This window comes from Globicephala melas, chromosome 5, assembly GCF_963455315.2.
Source record: "Globicephala melas chromosome 5, mGloMel1.2, whole genome shotgun sequence".
NCBI classification, from domain to species: Eukaryota; Metazoa; Chordata; class Mammalia; order Artiodactyla; family Delphinidae; genus Globicephala; species Globicephala melas.
Window position 1 is genome coordinate 21,924,901 of NC_083318.1, and position 14,223 is coordinate 21,939,123.

At 34.6% G+C, this 14,223-nt stretch overlaps 1 protein-coding gene and 1 long non-coding RNA gene across 2 annotated transcripts in view; one reads left to right on the forward strand and one right to left on the reverse strand.

The window, feature by feature from the left end:
- Window positions 1-14,223, forward strand: part of LOC115857176 (uncharacterized) — a 190,033-nt gene that overhangs the window by 35,416 nt on the left and 140,394 nt on the right. The gene's annotated exons all lie outside the window — the stretch shown is intronic.
- Window positions 1-14,223, reverse strand: part of MYOZ2 (myozenin 2) — a 34,695-nt gene that overhangs the window by 16,701 nt on the left and 3,771 nt on the right. The window contains exon 3 of the mRNA XM_030863967.3: window positions 1,416-1,585. Coding sequence (XP_030719827.1) covers window positions 1,416-1,585 — 170 coding nt within the window. The remainder of the gene's footprint in view (window positions 1-1,415; window positions 1,586-14,223) is intronic.

Sequence of the window (14,223 nt, forward strand, 5' to 3'; positions counted from 1 at the left end):
TGACTTTTCAGAGAATCTCCCTTAAGCTGCTATATTTCATATTATTCTTCAAAGCTGCTTCTCTGTTGTCATTATTGAAAGAATATGATTATATAATTACACTCTGTCAGATGAGTTAAGGGTTATTTTAGGCTCATGCTGTAGTAGCTGCAGACATTTTCTGATAAGATGATACTGGGCATAATTATAGGGTAACATAACATTGCATTTATCCATGACTTCAAGTGAAAACCATTCTTCATAAGTGTAAATACTATGGTTGAGTAAAATTTGATGTCTAACTGAATTCATAATTATAACTAAATTCAATTCATGGATGTTGAAGGATGCTCATTAATGTGAAAAGAAACTGTTTAAGATGTTCTCTAACCATTTATTGTTAACCAGCATCATAACAAGGGAAATAGTTCAGGAATGAAAAAAATTGTATTGTTTGTGAGTGCGGTTGTTAGTTCTGTAATGTGTTTTAGTAATTATGATAAAAGGTCAGTGAAACCAGTCTGTTTGCTTTAAAGAATTTAGCTGTCCATTCAAAACAACTTAACTAGTGATGGCAGCTGGAAAGGTTTCAGGTTTAAATTCATAAGTAAACTTATAGACTTTTCATAGCTACAGGAAGAAACCCTCAATAAAAATACACAAAAGACAAAAAAACAACTTATATTTGTTGTAGTCTCTAGCATCTCCTCAAATTTAGAACCAATGCACTGTTACTTTTTGATTCTTCATACCTGGTATTTTATTTTTAAAGTCATTTTCCCAAAGCTAATTGTTTTTCTACTACGAACTTCTTCCTCTAAAATCTCTCTGAATGACAAGAGAATATGGTATTCATGCAATATGTAAAATATTGTTTGCTTTTTTAAACTTCTGATTGATGAAAACTTTTGTCCAAAGAGTTTTATCCACATTGGTTTTGTTGTTAATAAATAACAGACTTCCCTACACAATATGGAATAAATGCTTTGAAAGGAGATCAACTGTGTCTGTAGTTCCCAGGCATGTTTTACTGCCAGGATGTATTCAGCCAATAAAATGCTTATACTTACTTTATGGAGCACTGTGTGCTTTGGAAATATTTCCATCCCAAACATTTAACCAGTGGTGATAAGACCATGGAAACTTTTAGTACCACAATGTCCACTCCCTCTCCCTGGTCTTAGCAGAACAGAGGAGCTCTTCAGTGCCAAATCTACAAACTTACAATGTCTGTACTGAACTAAAAAGATACTCATATCATGCATAATATTTCCTTTGTTTATCCACCTAAACTATTCATTATCATGAAACTAAAAAGTCTAACAGAATCAATGAAAAGAAAATTTGTAGAATACTTGTTTGAGAATCTAATAACACATATAAATTTAGAAGTGCTGCCCGTTTATTTAGATACCACATTATCAAGTTATACCTACATTTATTTGTGCTTTAGATTCATAATGGAAATTTTCAAATGTATATTTGTCAGATCTTCTTTGTCGCATCTTAAACAGTCTGGCACCACGGTTACTGAGATGGGATAATTCTTCCAACATGATGTCTCTGGGGATGCTGACTTTTTTGCCCAGGTCCATGCCATCTACATCTGTAAAACAATATTCATGTGCATGAAAACCCCAAGATAAGCATTTTTAAGTGCTTTGCTAAATTTCATAATCTTTGCCCTCTATATGCTAGTATAGTGACTAAAATATAGGCTCTTTACTCAGACTGCCTTGGGTTGAATTCTGGCTCTACTACTTTCTAACTGTATGATCATAGATATGTTACTTATTTTTTGTAAACCTCAATTTCCTTATCTCTAAAGTGGGGCTAATAATAACACCTACTGCATAGGGTTGATTTGAGGATTAAATAAAATGTTTCTTATCAAACACTTAGCATCATACCTGGCACATAGAAAGAGTGAATGAAAGTAAGCTAATGACACTATTAATTTAATCTTTCCTTATTTAGTGAGTTTTCAAACAACACTGATCATAATTCTCTTCATAAGCTCTGTTTGACTCCCAACATTTTTCTGTATCAATTTTAGCAGTCTCTGTTACAAGAATGTCTACCCTTTGGCCCATGCCACCCATTTTCCTGTCTCTGTCAGAATGCTATTCATTCTGCATCTAGCACCAAGGAGCCTAACATAAAGTAGGTAGGTGATAAGCATTAAATGAACAAATCCTTCTCAATCTAGCTTATGTGCCATTTCTGTCAATTCCTTCTCTAAAATCTTTATTCATAATTATTCATGCCTTTTCTGTATTCCCATAGCACTGAATCACAATTACTTGATTCCGTTTTACTTATTTTATGGCTTGCACATTCTTTATGTTTTTGTCTTTGTGTCCCCCATGCCTTAAATATAGGAGATGTTCAGTAAACAACTGAATGTAAACAACAGTAAACAACTGAGATGTTCAGTAAACAACTGTTATTTTCTATTTCTAGTACTGAAGGACTTTTCTAAAATCCCAAAGAAATAAAACTCCTCCACTTGCACCTTTAATCAGAAATATCTTTTTGTGTAACCCACAGAGTTCTTTTGCCACTGTGGACTGTTCTTAAATGCAAAGAAGAAAAATTGGACCATTTGTAAAATAAATAATTATGCTGGTTGATGGGGACATTTTCTGATGTAACAAATTAACCCTAATAATTAGGCTTTTGGAGGTCTTTAGGGATAAAATAATAAAATTACTTACAAATTTTCTCCCCATTTTGCCTTGAAAAAAAATCAATTTGTTTATATATTTTGATGTTACCCAGAGAGGAGCTCCACTAATTATAAAAATTATAATATCAAGACTTCTGCTTCTGGGAAGATAGAATAGATCTACTTTTCCCTATACTTTTACTAAGTAAAACTAAAAATCCTGGACATTATGTATAAAATAAACATAAGAAGACTCTGGAAGTTGGAGAGAAGAAGGCAGACCAGCTAGGGACAACAAAGTCCTTCCTCAGGATCCAAGGAACAACAAGGTACTGAATTCTCTGGGTTTTCTTTTAGCCCCATATATCCCAGACTTGGAGCTGAAGATGCTATTAACCCAGAAACACCAAAAGGTGCAGCCAAAAGCCTCCAAAAAGATTGTTCTCACTAGCCAAGACCAGGAAAGAAGCAACCTAGAAAGACAGAAAACTTTTAGACAATAACTACTCTACTTCAGCCAAATACCACAGGAAAAACTTTGGCCTCACCCATATCAACAAAGTTCAAGTGGGGAGCCCAGAATTTTACCCTTGCAAGGCTGTAATGAGGTGCCCCGATGCTCCCATAAGGGTGGTATCAGAGGGGCTAAGGAGGAAGCTGGGACTTTCATCCCTGTCAGCCAGTAACAACCCTCCATCCCTGTAGTGTTAGTGGAGACCAGGTGGGGATTCTGAACTCCTACCCCCTCCTACTAGTAACTAAGTGACCCTCCTCAAGTTTCAGTAGGGGCCAACTGGGAAACCTTGACTTCCTACTTCCACCTGGCAGTGATGAGGTGGCACTCTCCTTCCCCTGCTGAAGCAGTGTCAGACTAGGATAGATAAAACAGAAGGCTTAAATAAGAGCAAGATTCTTAGAACATAATATGACAATATGCAGGCTCAAATAAAAAAATCATTTGTCATACCAAGAATCAGGAAGATCTCAAACTGAATGAAAAAAGACAGGTGCCAACATGAGGTGACTGAGATATTAAAATTAAATAACAAAGATTTTAAAGCAGCCATGATAAAAATACTTCAAAGAGCAATTACAAATTTCTGGAAACAAATGAAAGAAAAATAGAAAATTTTAGCAAAGAAATAAAAAATCATGGCAGAGAAATTAAAGTTGTAAAGAACCAAATGGAAACATTAGAACTGAAAAATAAAATACCCAAAATAAGAAGTTCAGTGGATGGATTCAGTAGCAGAATGGAGGGAATAAAGGAAAGAAATGGTGAATTGAGAGATAGAACAATGGAAATTACCCAATAATAACAACAGAGAAAAACAAATAGACTGGGAAAAAAAAAAAAAGAAAGCCTTAGGGATTGGTGTGACCAGAACAAAAGATACAGCATTTGTATCACTGAAGTCCCAGAAGGAGAGGAGGAGGCATGTGGGACTGGAAAAGTACACAAGGAAATAATGGCTGAAAACTTCCCCAATTTGGCAAGAGACATAAACCTACAGATTCAAGAAGCTAAAAGCATTCTATAAAAGATAAATCTATAGAACTCTACAACAAGACATACTATAAACTTCTAAAAACTAAAGCCAATGGGAAAACCTTGAAAGCAGCCAGAGGAAAATGACAACTTACCTATAGGGAGAAAAAAATGAGAATGACAGTGGATTTCTCATTAGAAATCATGAAGTTCAGAAGGAAGTGGCACAAAAATGCTGAAAAAAAAGAAATGTCAACCCAGAATCTGATACCCAATGAAAATATTCTTTAGAAATAAAGGGGAAATTGAGACATCTTCAGATGAAGGAAAACTAGGAAATTTGTTGCCTGGAGACCTACCCTCGAAGAATGGTTCATGCTGTTACAACAAAATATCAAAGACTGGTGACTAATAAACAACAAAAATATATTTCTCATAGGCCTGGAAGCTGAAAGTCTGAGATCTGTGTGCCAGCATAGTAGGTTCAGTTGAAATCATTCTTCTGAGTTGTAGACTGCCCACTTCTTACTGTGTTCTCACATGGTAGAAGGGACAAGAAAGCTCTCTTGGGCTTCTTTCATAAGGTCTTTAATATCATTCATGAAGACCCCACCCTCATGGCCTAGTCACTTCCCAAAGGCCCCATGTCCTAATACCATCAGGGACATTAAGATTTCAATATTTGAATTCTGGGGGGCCACAAATATTCAGACCATAGCAAATAACTAAATTAAGTTCTTTAAACAAAAGGGAAACAATAAAATAAGGAATCTTAGAACATCGGAACAAAAAAAGATTACAGTAAGCAAAAACGTGGGTAAATACAGTAAGCCTTCCTTCCCCTCTTGAGTTTTCTAAATTATGTTTGATCATAGAAGCAAAAATTATAAAACTCTGATATAAATATATGTAGAAAATAGTTAACACAATTTTATTATAAACAGGGGAGGGTAAATAGACATGAAGTTAGATAAGTTTTCTGTACTTCACTTGAACTGATAAAATGACAATATCCGTAGACTTTGATAAGTTAAGCACATATAATGTAATAGAACAACTACCAAAAACTATACAGGTACACTTGAAAAACTATAGATAAATAAAAATGGAATTCTGAAACATGTGCAAGTAATCCGTAGGAAGCTAGGAAAAAGAAAACAGAAGGGAAAAACAGAGACAACAAACAGAAAACAAAAAATAAACTGATAGACTTAAGCTCTACTACATCAGTAGTAGAGCTTAAATAAAAATATTCTAAATACCCTAATTAAAGGATAGAGACTAGCAGACTGGATTTTAAACATGACCCAAGGGCTTCCCTGGTGGCGCAGTGGTTGAGAGTCCGCCTGCCGATGAAGGGGACATGGGTTTGTGCCCCGGTCCGGGAAGATCCCACATGCCACAGAGAGGCTGGGCCCATGAGCCATGGCCGCTGAGCCTGCACATCCAGAGCCTGTGCTCCTCAACGGGAGAGGCCACAACAGTGAGAGGCCCGCGTACCGCAAAAAAACAAAAAAACAAAACATGACCCAAATATAAGCTGTCTAGAAGAAACTCACTTCAAGTAAGTGCCTTGAACAATATAGGCAAGTTGAAAGTAACAGGATAGAAAAAGATATCAAGCAAACATTAATCAATGGAAAGCAGAAGCGCTTATGTTAATTCCAAAGTGGACTTCAGAGCAAAGAAAATTTCCAGAGACAGAGAACGTTATATAATGATTAAAGTGTCAATCCACCAAGAAGACCTAGAAATCCTAAATGTGTATGCACCAAAAAACAGAGCTGCAAATGGAACAAAAATTAATAGAACTAAAAGGAGAAATAGATAAACCCACAATTAGAGTTGGAGACTTCAACATTCCTCTCTCAACAAGTGATAGGACAACAGAGAGAAAATCAGCAAGGATATAAAAGAAATCAACAACACCATCAACCAGTAGGATATAATCCTACCGTTTATAAAATATTTATAAACAGCATAAAATATTCTACTGAACAACAATAGAACACACATTCTTTCCAAGTGCACATGGAGTATATACCAAGATAGACCAATATCTTGGACCATAAAGTAAGCTTCAACAAATTTAAAAGAATCAAAATTATATACAGTATGATCTCTGATCACAATGGAATCACACTAGAAATGAGTAACAAAAAGTTTACAGAAAAATCTCCAAACATTTGGAAACTAAAAAAAAAATCACACTTCTAAACAATCCATGTGTCAAAGAAGAAGTCTCAAGGGAAATAAAAAAATTCATTGAACTCATTGAAATTAAAAATAGAGCATATCAGATTTATGGGGCATAGACAGTACAGTGCTGGGAGGGACATTTATAGCACTAAATGCATACATTAAAAAAAGAGGAAAAGTATCAAATCTATACTATAAACCCAAAGCAAGCAGAAGGAAGAAAATAATAAAGATAAGAGTAGAAATTAAAAACAGAAAAACAGTAGAGAAAAATCAGTTGAGCACAGAGTTGGCTTTTGAAAAGATCAGTAAAATTGACAAACCTCTAGCTAGACTGACACAGAAAAATAGAAATGTAGAAGATACAAATTACCAGTATCAGGAACAAAATAGGGGATATCACTACAGCCACTGCAGGTAGCAAATGGATAAAAAGAGAATACTATGAACAACTCTACATGTAAATTCACATAAATTTGAAAACAGAAAAAATATGACCAATCCCTTGAAAAGCAGAAAGTAACACATCTCACCCAACATGAAGTAGATAATTTGATTAATCCTATAGCTATAAGGCAATTGAATTTATAATTCTAAAATCTCCCCCAAAAGATATCTTCAGACCTAGATGGTTTTACCAGAGAATTCTACCAAACATTTAAAGAAGAATTAACGCCAATGCTACATAGTCTCTTCCTGAAAACAGAAGATGAAGGAACACTTCCCAATTAACTTATTACCTTGATAGCTAACAGAAACAACACACAAAAAAAGAAGCTACAGATCAATATCCCTCATGCTTATAGAAGCAAAAATCTTTACCAAAATATTAGTAAATAGAATTCAACAATACAGAAAAAGAATTCTATACCATGAATAAGTGGGGTTTATTCCAGGCATACAAGATTGGTTCAATATTCAGAAATCAATGTATTCTACCATATTAAATGGCTAAAGAAGAAAAATTACATGATCATACCTTTGGGATCTAGGGCTGGACAAAATGTTGTTAAACTTGACACCAAAAGCACAGTCCATAAAAGGAACTTTGCTTAATTAAGCAAAATTAAATACTTTTGCTCTGAGAAAGACTGTGTTAAGAGGATGAAAAAACAAACTACAGAGTAGGAAACAATATTTGCAAACCACATATTTGAAAACAGACTAGAATATATAAAGAACTCTTAAAACTCATCAGTAAAAAAGCAAACAATCCAATTAGAACGTGGGCAAAAGACAGGAAGAGATATTTCACTGAAGAAGATATACAGATGGCAAATAAGCATAGGAAAAGATGTTCAACATTATTAGTCATTAGAAAGATGCAAATTAAAACCATGAGATATAACTATACACATATCAGAATGGCCAAAATGAAAAATAGTGACAGCATCTAATGCTGGGGAGGGTGTGGAGAAACTGGATCACTCATACATCACTGTTGGAAATGTAAAATGGTACAGCCACCCTAGAAAATAATTTAATAGGCTCTGTTAAAAACTGAACATAGGACTACCAGCAATACTGGGCATTTATCCCAGTGAAATGAAAGCTTATGTTCATACAAAAACCTATACACAAATGGTCATAGCAGCTTTGTTCTTAATAATAATAAAAGAAACAACTCAAATGTACTTTAATGAGTAGGTAAAAAGTTAAAAACACTGTGGTCCATCCAAAGCATGGTACTCAGCAATAAAAACGAACAAACTATTGAAACACAGCAAATGGATCTATCTTGAGGGAATTACACTGAGTGAAAAAAGCCAATCCCCAAAGGTTACATACTGTATGATTCCATTTTATAGCATCTTAAAATGAAAAGATATATATATATAAATGGGAGACATTAGTGATTGGTAGGACTCTCTTGACTGCATGAATATCAATATTCTGGTTGTGATATTGTACTATACTTTTACAAGATGTTGCTCTTGTGGGAAACTGGGAAAAGGTACGTGGGATTGCTTGGTATTCTTTCTTACAGCTCCATGTAAACTACATTTATATCAAAATTAAAAGTTTAATAGAGCTATCAAGCCATGAAAAGACATGAATGGCCCTTAAATGTATATTGCTAAGTGAAAAAAGACAGTCTGTAATGGCTACTATATGACTCCAACTCTATGACATTCTGGAAAAGACAAAACCTTGGAAGACAGTAAAAGAATCACTGGCTGCCAAGCGGCTGTGTGGAGGGAGTGGAGATGAAGCGGTTGAGCACAGGGGAATCTTAGGGCAGTGAGACTCTTCTGTATGATACTGTAATGGCAGACGCGTGACAGTGTGCATTCATGAAAACCCATAGGACAGTGCCGCACAGTGTGAAACTTTATGTAAACTGTGGACTTCAGTTAATAATACTACGTCGATATTGGTCCGTCAATCATAACGAGTATAACGCACTAATGCAAGATGGTAATAATAGGAGAAACTGTGTGTTGGGAGGAGAAGGGGTATATAGGAACATTATACTATACTTTCTGTTTAGTTTTTCTGTAAACCTAAAACCGCTCTAAAAAATAAAGTCTATTATTAAAAAAATGTTCAATTTAAAAAATTTCCATAGCCCTTCCTAATGCAGCGCAGAGTGGCATTGTCTACTCTCTAAGGTGAAAAAAAAAAAAATTACAGTCCCCAGGGTTGGCAGAAATAGCTTATGGAAGAGGAATGAAGGTGCACAGCAGGTAGATGAGGATATTTTACAGTTTCCTGGGATTTGTTTGCCAGCTCTGCTGAGTTCTACAGGGAATATTCACTATTGTTTATTTGCAAGTGTTTGGAGTCTGTTACTGTGTGCTAGCAACATGGAAGGAGCTGGATTATTTTTCAGTGTGTCTATGAATATATCCCTCAGTGTTCTAGAAAGTGTGACAGGAGTGGACTGTTTCAGCTTTTTGATTCTGGAATCAAAATAGCAAGTTCCCTTTAGATCACAAATGACCAAAAAGACACAATATGGCTTATAGTAATTTGATGCAATACTACGGGGTGGAGGGGAAATCTCCTTTAAATGCTTCTTAAAATAATTCAATTAGCAATGCAAGAGAGAGAAACAGATAAAATAATAACACAGAAAATCGAAATCGATAGATTTTTTTTTGTCCATTAACCTTCTAGGAATACACATTCTATGTAATGTATTTATATATGACAAATAATGTTTTTAAACAAATGTTTTAATGGGACATTTTCAGGAAATAAAAATGCCCCAAAGCAGGCAGCCACTAGAAAATGCAAAAACAACAGTCTTTATATTATAGCAATGGAATCTCTCCTTACAGTTAAGGCTACAAAGTTTTTTCATAAGGAAACCAAAACAGGGATGCAGCTTTTCTCTTTCTCTCCTTTTCTGTTACCAATTTGAGTCATTATAAACAGTTAAATGAAAATAGAGGAGCTAGAAAAAGGAATAGCATATTATTATGTTATTTTCTATAAGTTCTAAATTTCAAGCTATGGCATAAGTTTAATTTGGGGATCCCAAGACAAAAATTTGAGAAAATGTTTTTATCTCATTTTCCTCTTCCTAATGGCCCCCAGTATTAGCTGATTCCACCAATGTTTCTGAAATAACCACATGCCCTACTTGAATTCCATCCCTCTGGCCACTTAGATTTACAATAGTTTTCTGGGGTATATTTGACAGGAATTAATTAACCTTTGTGATTGATACAGGAACAGGTGTGACCTGACCTAGGTCAATGAGGCAAAATATCAGGACTTTTCTTTGTGTACATTGTGTCAAAGATACTTTCTTTTCCTGCTGCAGGTAAGCACGGATGTATATTGCCCAGGAAACTGTTGGTATGCACTTGATAAAATGATAGAGCCAGATGTGGGGTGAAGCTTACCCCAAGAAAATCAGAGCAGAGGGAGAAAGAAACCTGGTCCTTAATGGCATACTTGAGCTGCCAGATGAAGACTTATCAAATCACCTCTGAACTTTTCAGTTATGTGAGGCAATAAATTCCCTTTAGTTCGTTTCTGATTTTCTGCCATTTTCAACTAAAAGCATGCTAACTATGGTTATTCTCTTTAGATCTTCATCTCACTGATGTAGGTCCAAAAAGTCTATTAAGATTGGAATCAAGAAAGAGTAAAGAAGAATAGCCTAGAAGCCCAGCAATGGGGGCCTCGAAGAGGAGAGGAAAAAAAGAGCAGAAGTATAAAATATGGATATACCTCTGGCCAGACTCATTTGGGCTCATAAGAAACATTCACTCCTTTTTAGCAAAACACAGTAATCATCACCCAAGTTGCTACAAGGAGTAGATGTGCAGCAAGAGCCATGAGGAACTTACCTACCCTCAATAATCAGTTGGTACAATCCATTATTACTAGTAAATTTATACCACAAGAGAGGAGATAAAAGAGACAAAAAGGAAAGAGGAGAAGGCACACAAAATAATTGACCAACTCTCAACTCTCTTTGCTTATTCTTCATACTTCCTTCTACTACCTTTAAGCCTAAATTTTCTCCCTCTTACTCTGTAAGTAACAGACAGTGAGTTAATAGTTGGCTTTGAGTGACCATCTAAAGGTCCTGTGTATCTCTGGGACCAGAAGCACTGCATGAGAAATCTAGTGGTGTCTGGAGCAGGCTTGTACTGGTTCACAAGAGTCGACTGATAAATTTTCAGAAATTCTGTTAGCCAGTAGTTAAACTCAGTGAACATAACCACTATTAAAATTAAATTATATAAACTTAATAATAAGTTATATTAAAAAGAAAGCAATAAATACTCAAAAATATCACTTTCTAAATGTTTTACTCCTTTTTGCTATTATCTATGCTCTTGATGTTTTCTTATATCTATTATATCTGTATGGTGGAAATACTGTATAGTGTTGTATTACTACACATCTCTTCCCAACTCTGCATTCAGTTTCTCCTTGATGGTAGCTCAAAATTGGCCATGGCAAGAGTATTTATACCACAGAAATTGGCAAATTCTACAAACCAAGGCATTTTTCCCCCCAAAGAACCAGTTAAATATTCACTAGCATACTGATAGAGACATAGGAACATTTTAAGTCAATATATTTTGCATAAACAAACAAACAATAAAAGACATAAACTAAATTCTCCAAGGTTTTTTTTTCCCCTTCCCTTCCAGTAGTTAAGTTTATGATGTAATTGGCGCTGGAGTTCCAGACCATCTGTGAGTTGGGAAATCTAATGTATGAACACTTTCATTTACTTAAACTTTCAGAGTGAAAAGAATGGTGTCAACTGAGCAGATAGAATCCAAGTTCAGCTGTTCCCTGCCCTTTATTGCAAACCTCTGTGCAGGGTCTTAACAGTGTGTTTAATCTGGATGCCTGATAAATGATATAACTTATTCAGGGTTCATATCCTTGCCCTGATGGATTAGAAGGTTGTCTTTGTGGCATTAGATCATCTATTGAAAATAATATTGCTAGGCATGCTTTCCTGTTAATGTCGTTTATAGTGATCCAGAATTTTCCATTTATTCTTTAAAGATTTTATAGGACTTAATCTATTATAGTTTGCTATTATTTTAAGGAAATAATGATTATTTTGGAATAAATATCTAATTATAAAAAACTATTACAATATAACTTTAGTGTCTTGACCATTATCAAATTAATTCACAAAAACCTCCACATTTTTCAATCTACTAGAAATATTAAATAATTGTAATCAATATTCTTTCTCAGTAATGTCCTCAAATGTGCATTATTTTTGTAGCTAAATTAAGATTTAAAATCTTACATTAAAAAGTTCAAACTTTTGATTTTTGAATATACTTTCCTTCCACTTTAACCATATTACTATGAGTACTGGAAACCAAATGGAAAATTGCATTTTATTGGGAGAGTATCAGTGATCTTTGAAAATGTGATCAATTCCTTTTTCAAACCTTTCTTCAATATGTAGTCTTATGAGCAGACACTGAACCTAAATTCCTCCAAAAAACATTTTTTTTTTCACATTTATATCATAGGTTAACATTCTAAAACTTAGTCAACAAGGATTTATGTGTGCACAGGTAGTTCTGTATTTTTAATTTGTAATTTTGATCCTGCCAAAGTTACATATTTAGTTAGATCAGTGAATCCAATTCATAGTTTGTAAAGATACCCACTTATAAATAATAGTAGTAAGACGAAAGATCTTTTAAAACTGTTTCGCCATGATTTACGGGCAGCTGCAATTCTGGTAAAATGGGCAAAACCACAGAAGGGGAGATAACTGAAATTGATTTGCTTTAGGGTGGTCCTATCAATTTACTTAAAAGCCTGATTGAAGCCAAGAGATTTTCTCTACACTTAACAGGACTCTTCTGCCTGTTTACAGACAGTTGGCCTGTGTAGATTGAATAATAGTCCATAAATATACATTATTGCATACTGCAACATGCATATATACATATTATATAAAAGTTAATAGTCCAGACTGTGGTTTTGAATAATACTTGAAAAGTCTACATTTGATTAAAAGTTTATTAGTAATCTTTAATAAATTTCTGTAGATTAAAAAGTTGATTTTGAAACTCATCTGGGATTCTATATTTTCCTATTTCATATCTCCTTGCCTTGATTTGAGTTCAAAAATTTACTGTTAATGTATTACCATTCAATAACTGTGTAAATCTATAAACATTTAAAAAATGAGATTACCAATGTATTGAATTATGCAAATTGAGTTACACAAACCAGTAATTCATCTAGTACTATTTATAGGACTTATATCTAGAGCATATTAGAGTGAAAAAGGCAACAAAGAAATGATGTTCATCATTCTTCTAGGATGATAGAATATGGCAAGAATTAAACATTGTAATTTCAACTTTGGTATAAATTGGAATTTAGCCTAGTTCTCTGCTGCTACTTTGCTGGAGAGCGTTATTAGAGGTTTAGAAATCTATGGCATGCTTAGAAAAATCCATGATTTCACAACATATTATTGCACACCAATTTTCAAGATAAAGCATGCTTTTTCTTCGGGTTATGAGAATGCTAATGTGAAATTTTAAACCAAAGAAAACTAACAAATTTGTACATTAAGCATTAGGTTAAGTTCTTTTTCTCCCCTAGACTTTTTACATTTGATCTGTAGTGTTTAAGTCCTTCCTGGTGTCCTCATTTTTATATTGATGACTTGATTAATTATACTTTAAGATATGCTTATACAGGAAAAGTAAAAGGGGTCTTCACATTATCTTTTGTCTGAAAGTCAAGACATTATATCTATGCTTTTCAAAGTACCCCTGCAATTTGTGTTAATATTATCACTGCCTCTGTTATTGGTGGAAAAACTCAAATACACTGATGTTTGAGCACATAGCTCAATTTATTAGAATCATGAAATTTTAGAATTAGATGACTCAACAGATCCAACCTCTTCATTTTCAGATGAGGTATCTGCTGTCTGGTCTGGAACTCAGGGCTCCTGGTACGATATCAACAACAGCACTCCATTTAGAACCTGGCTTCCTGTTTTCAGACCACAGACTAAACTCTTTTCCTGAAATCGCAAAAACAATCTGCTCAGTCCTCTTCTGTGTGCTGGGAAAAGCTGTTCACCAGTCATGAGGGAAAAAACAAACAAAAAAAAAACATACCAAAAAAGCCCTCACAGAGCCCAGGTGTGAAAACTGTAGGATGACTGAAACAACTGTAGTCTTTTTATTTCTGAAGCTCTTCTTCTAAACTGTCAGCAATATCTGTGCTTAAGATCAGGGGACAGCATACTCCCAGTTCTTAGATAATTTTAATTCCTATTCCTTTTCCCCACCATTTCTGGACGGATGCCAGTTGCTCTAGAGTGCCTCTCCTTCCTCCATTCTCATTCCCCATTCTCTTTCTCTATAGACTTATTACTTCCTATTCTTTTATCCTTCCCTCTCTCTCTCCCTTC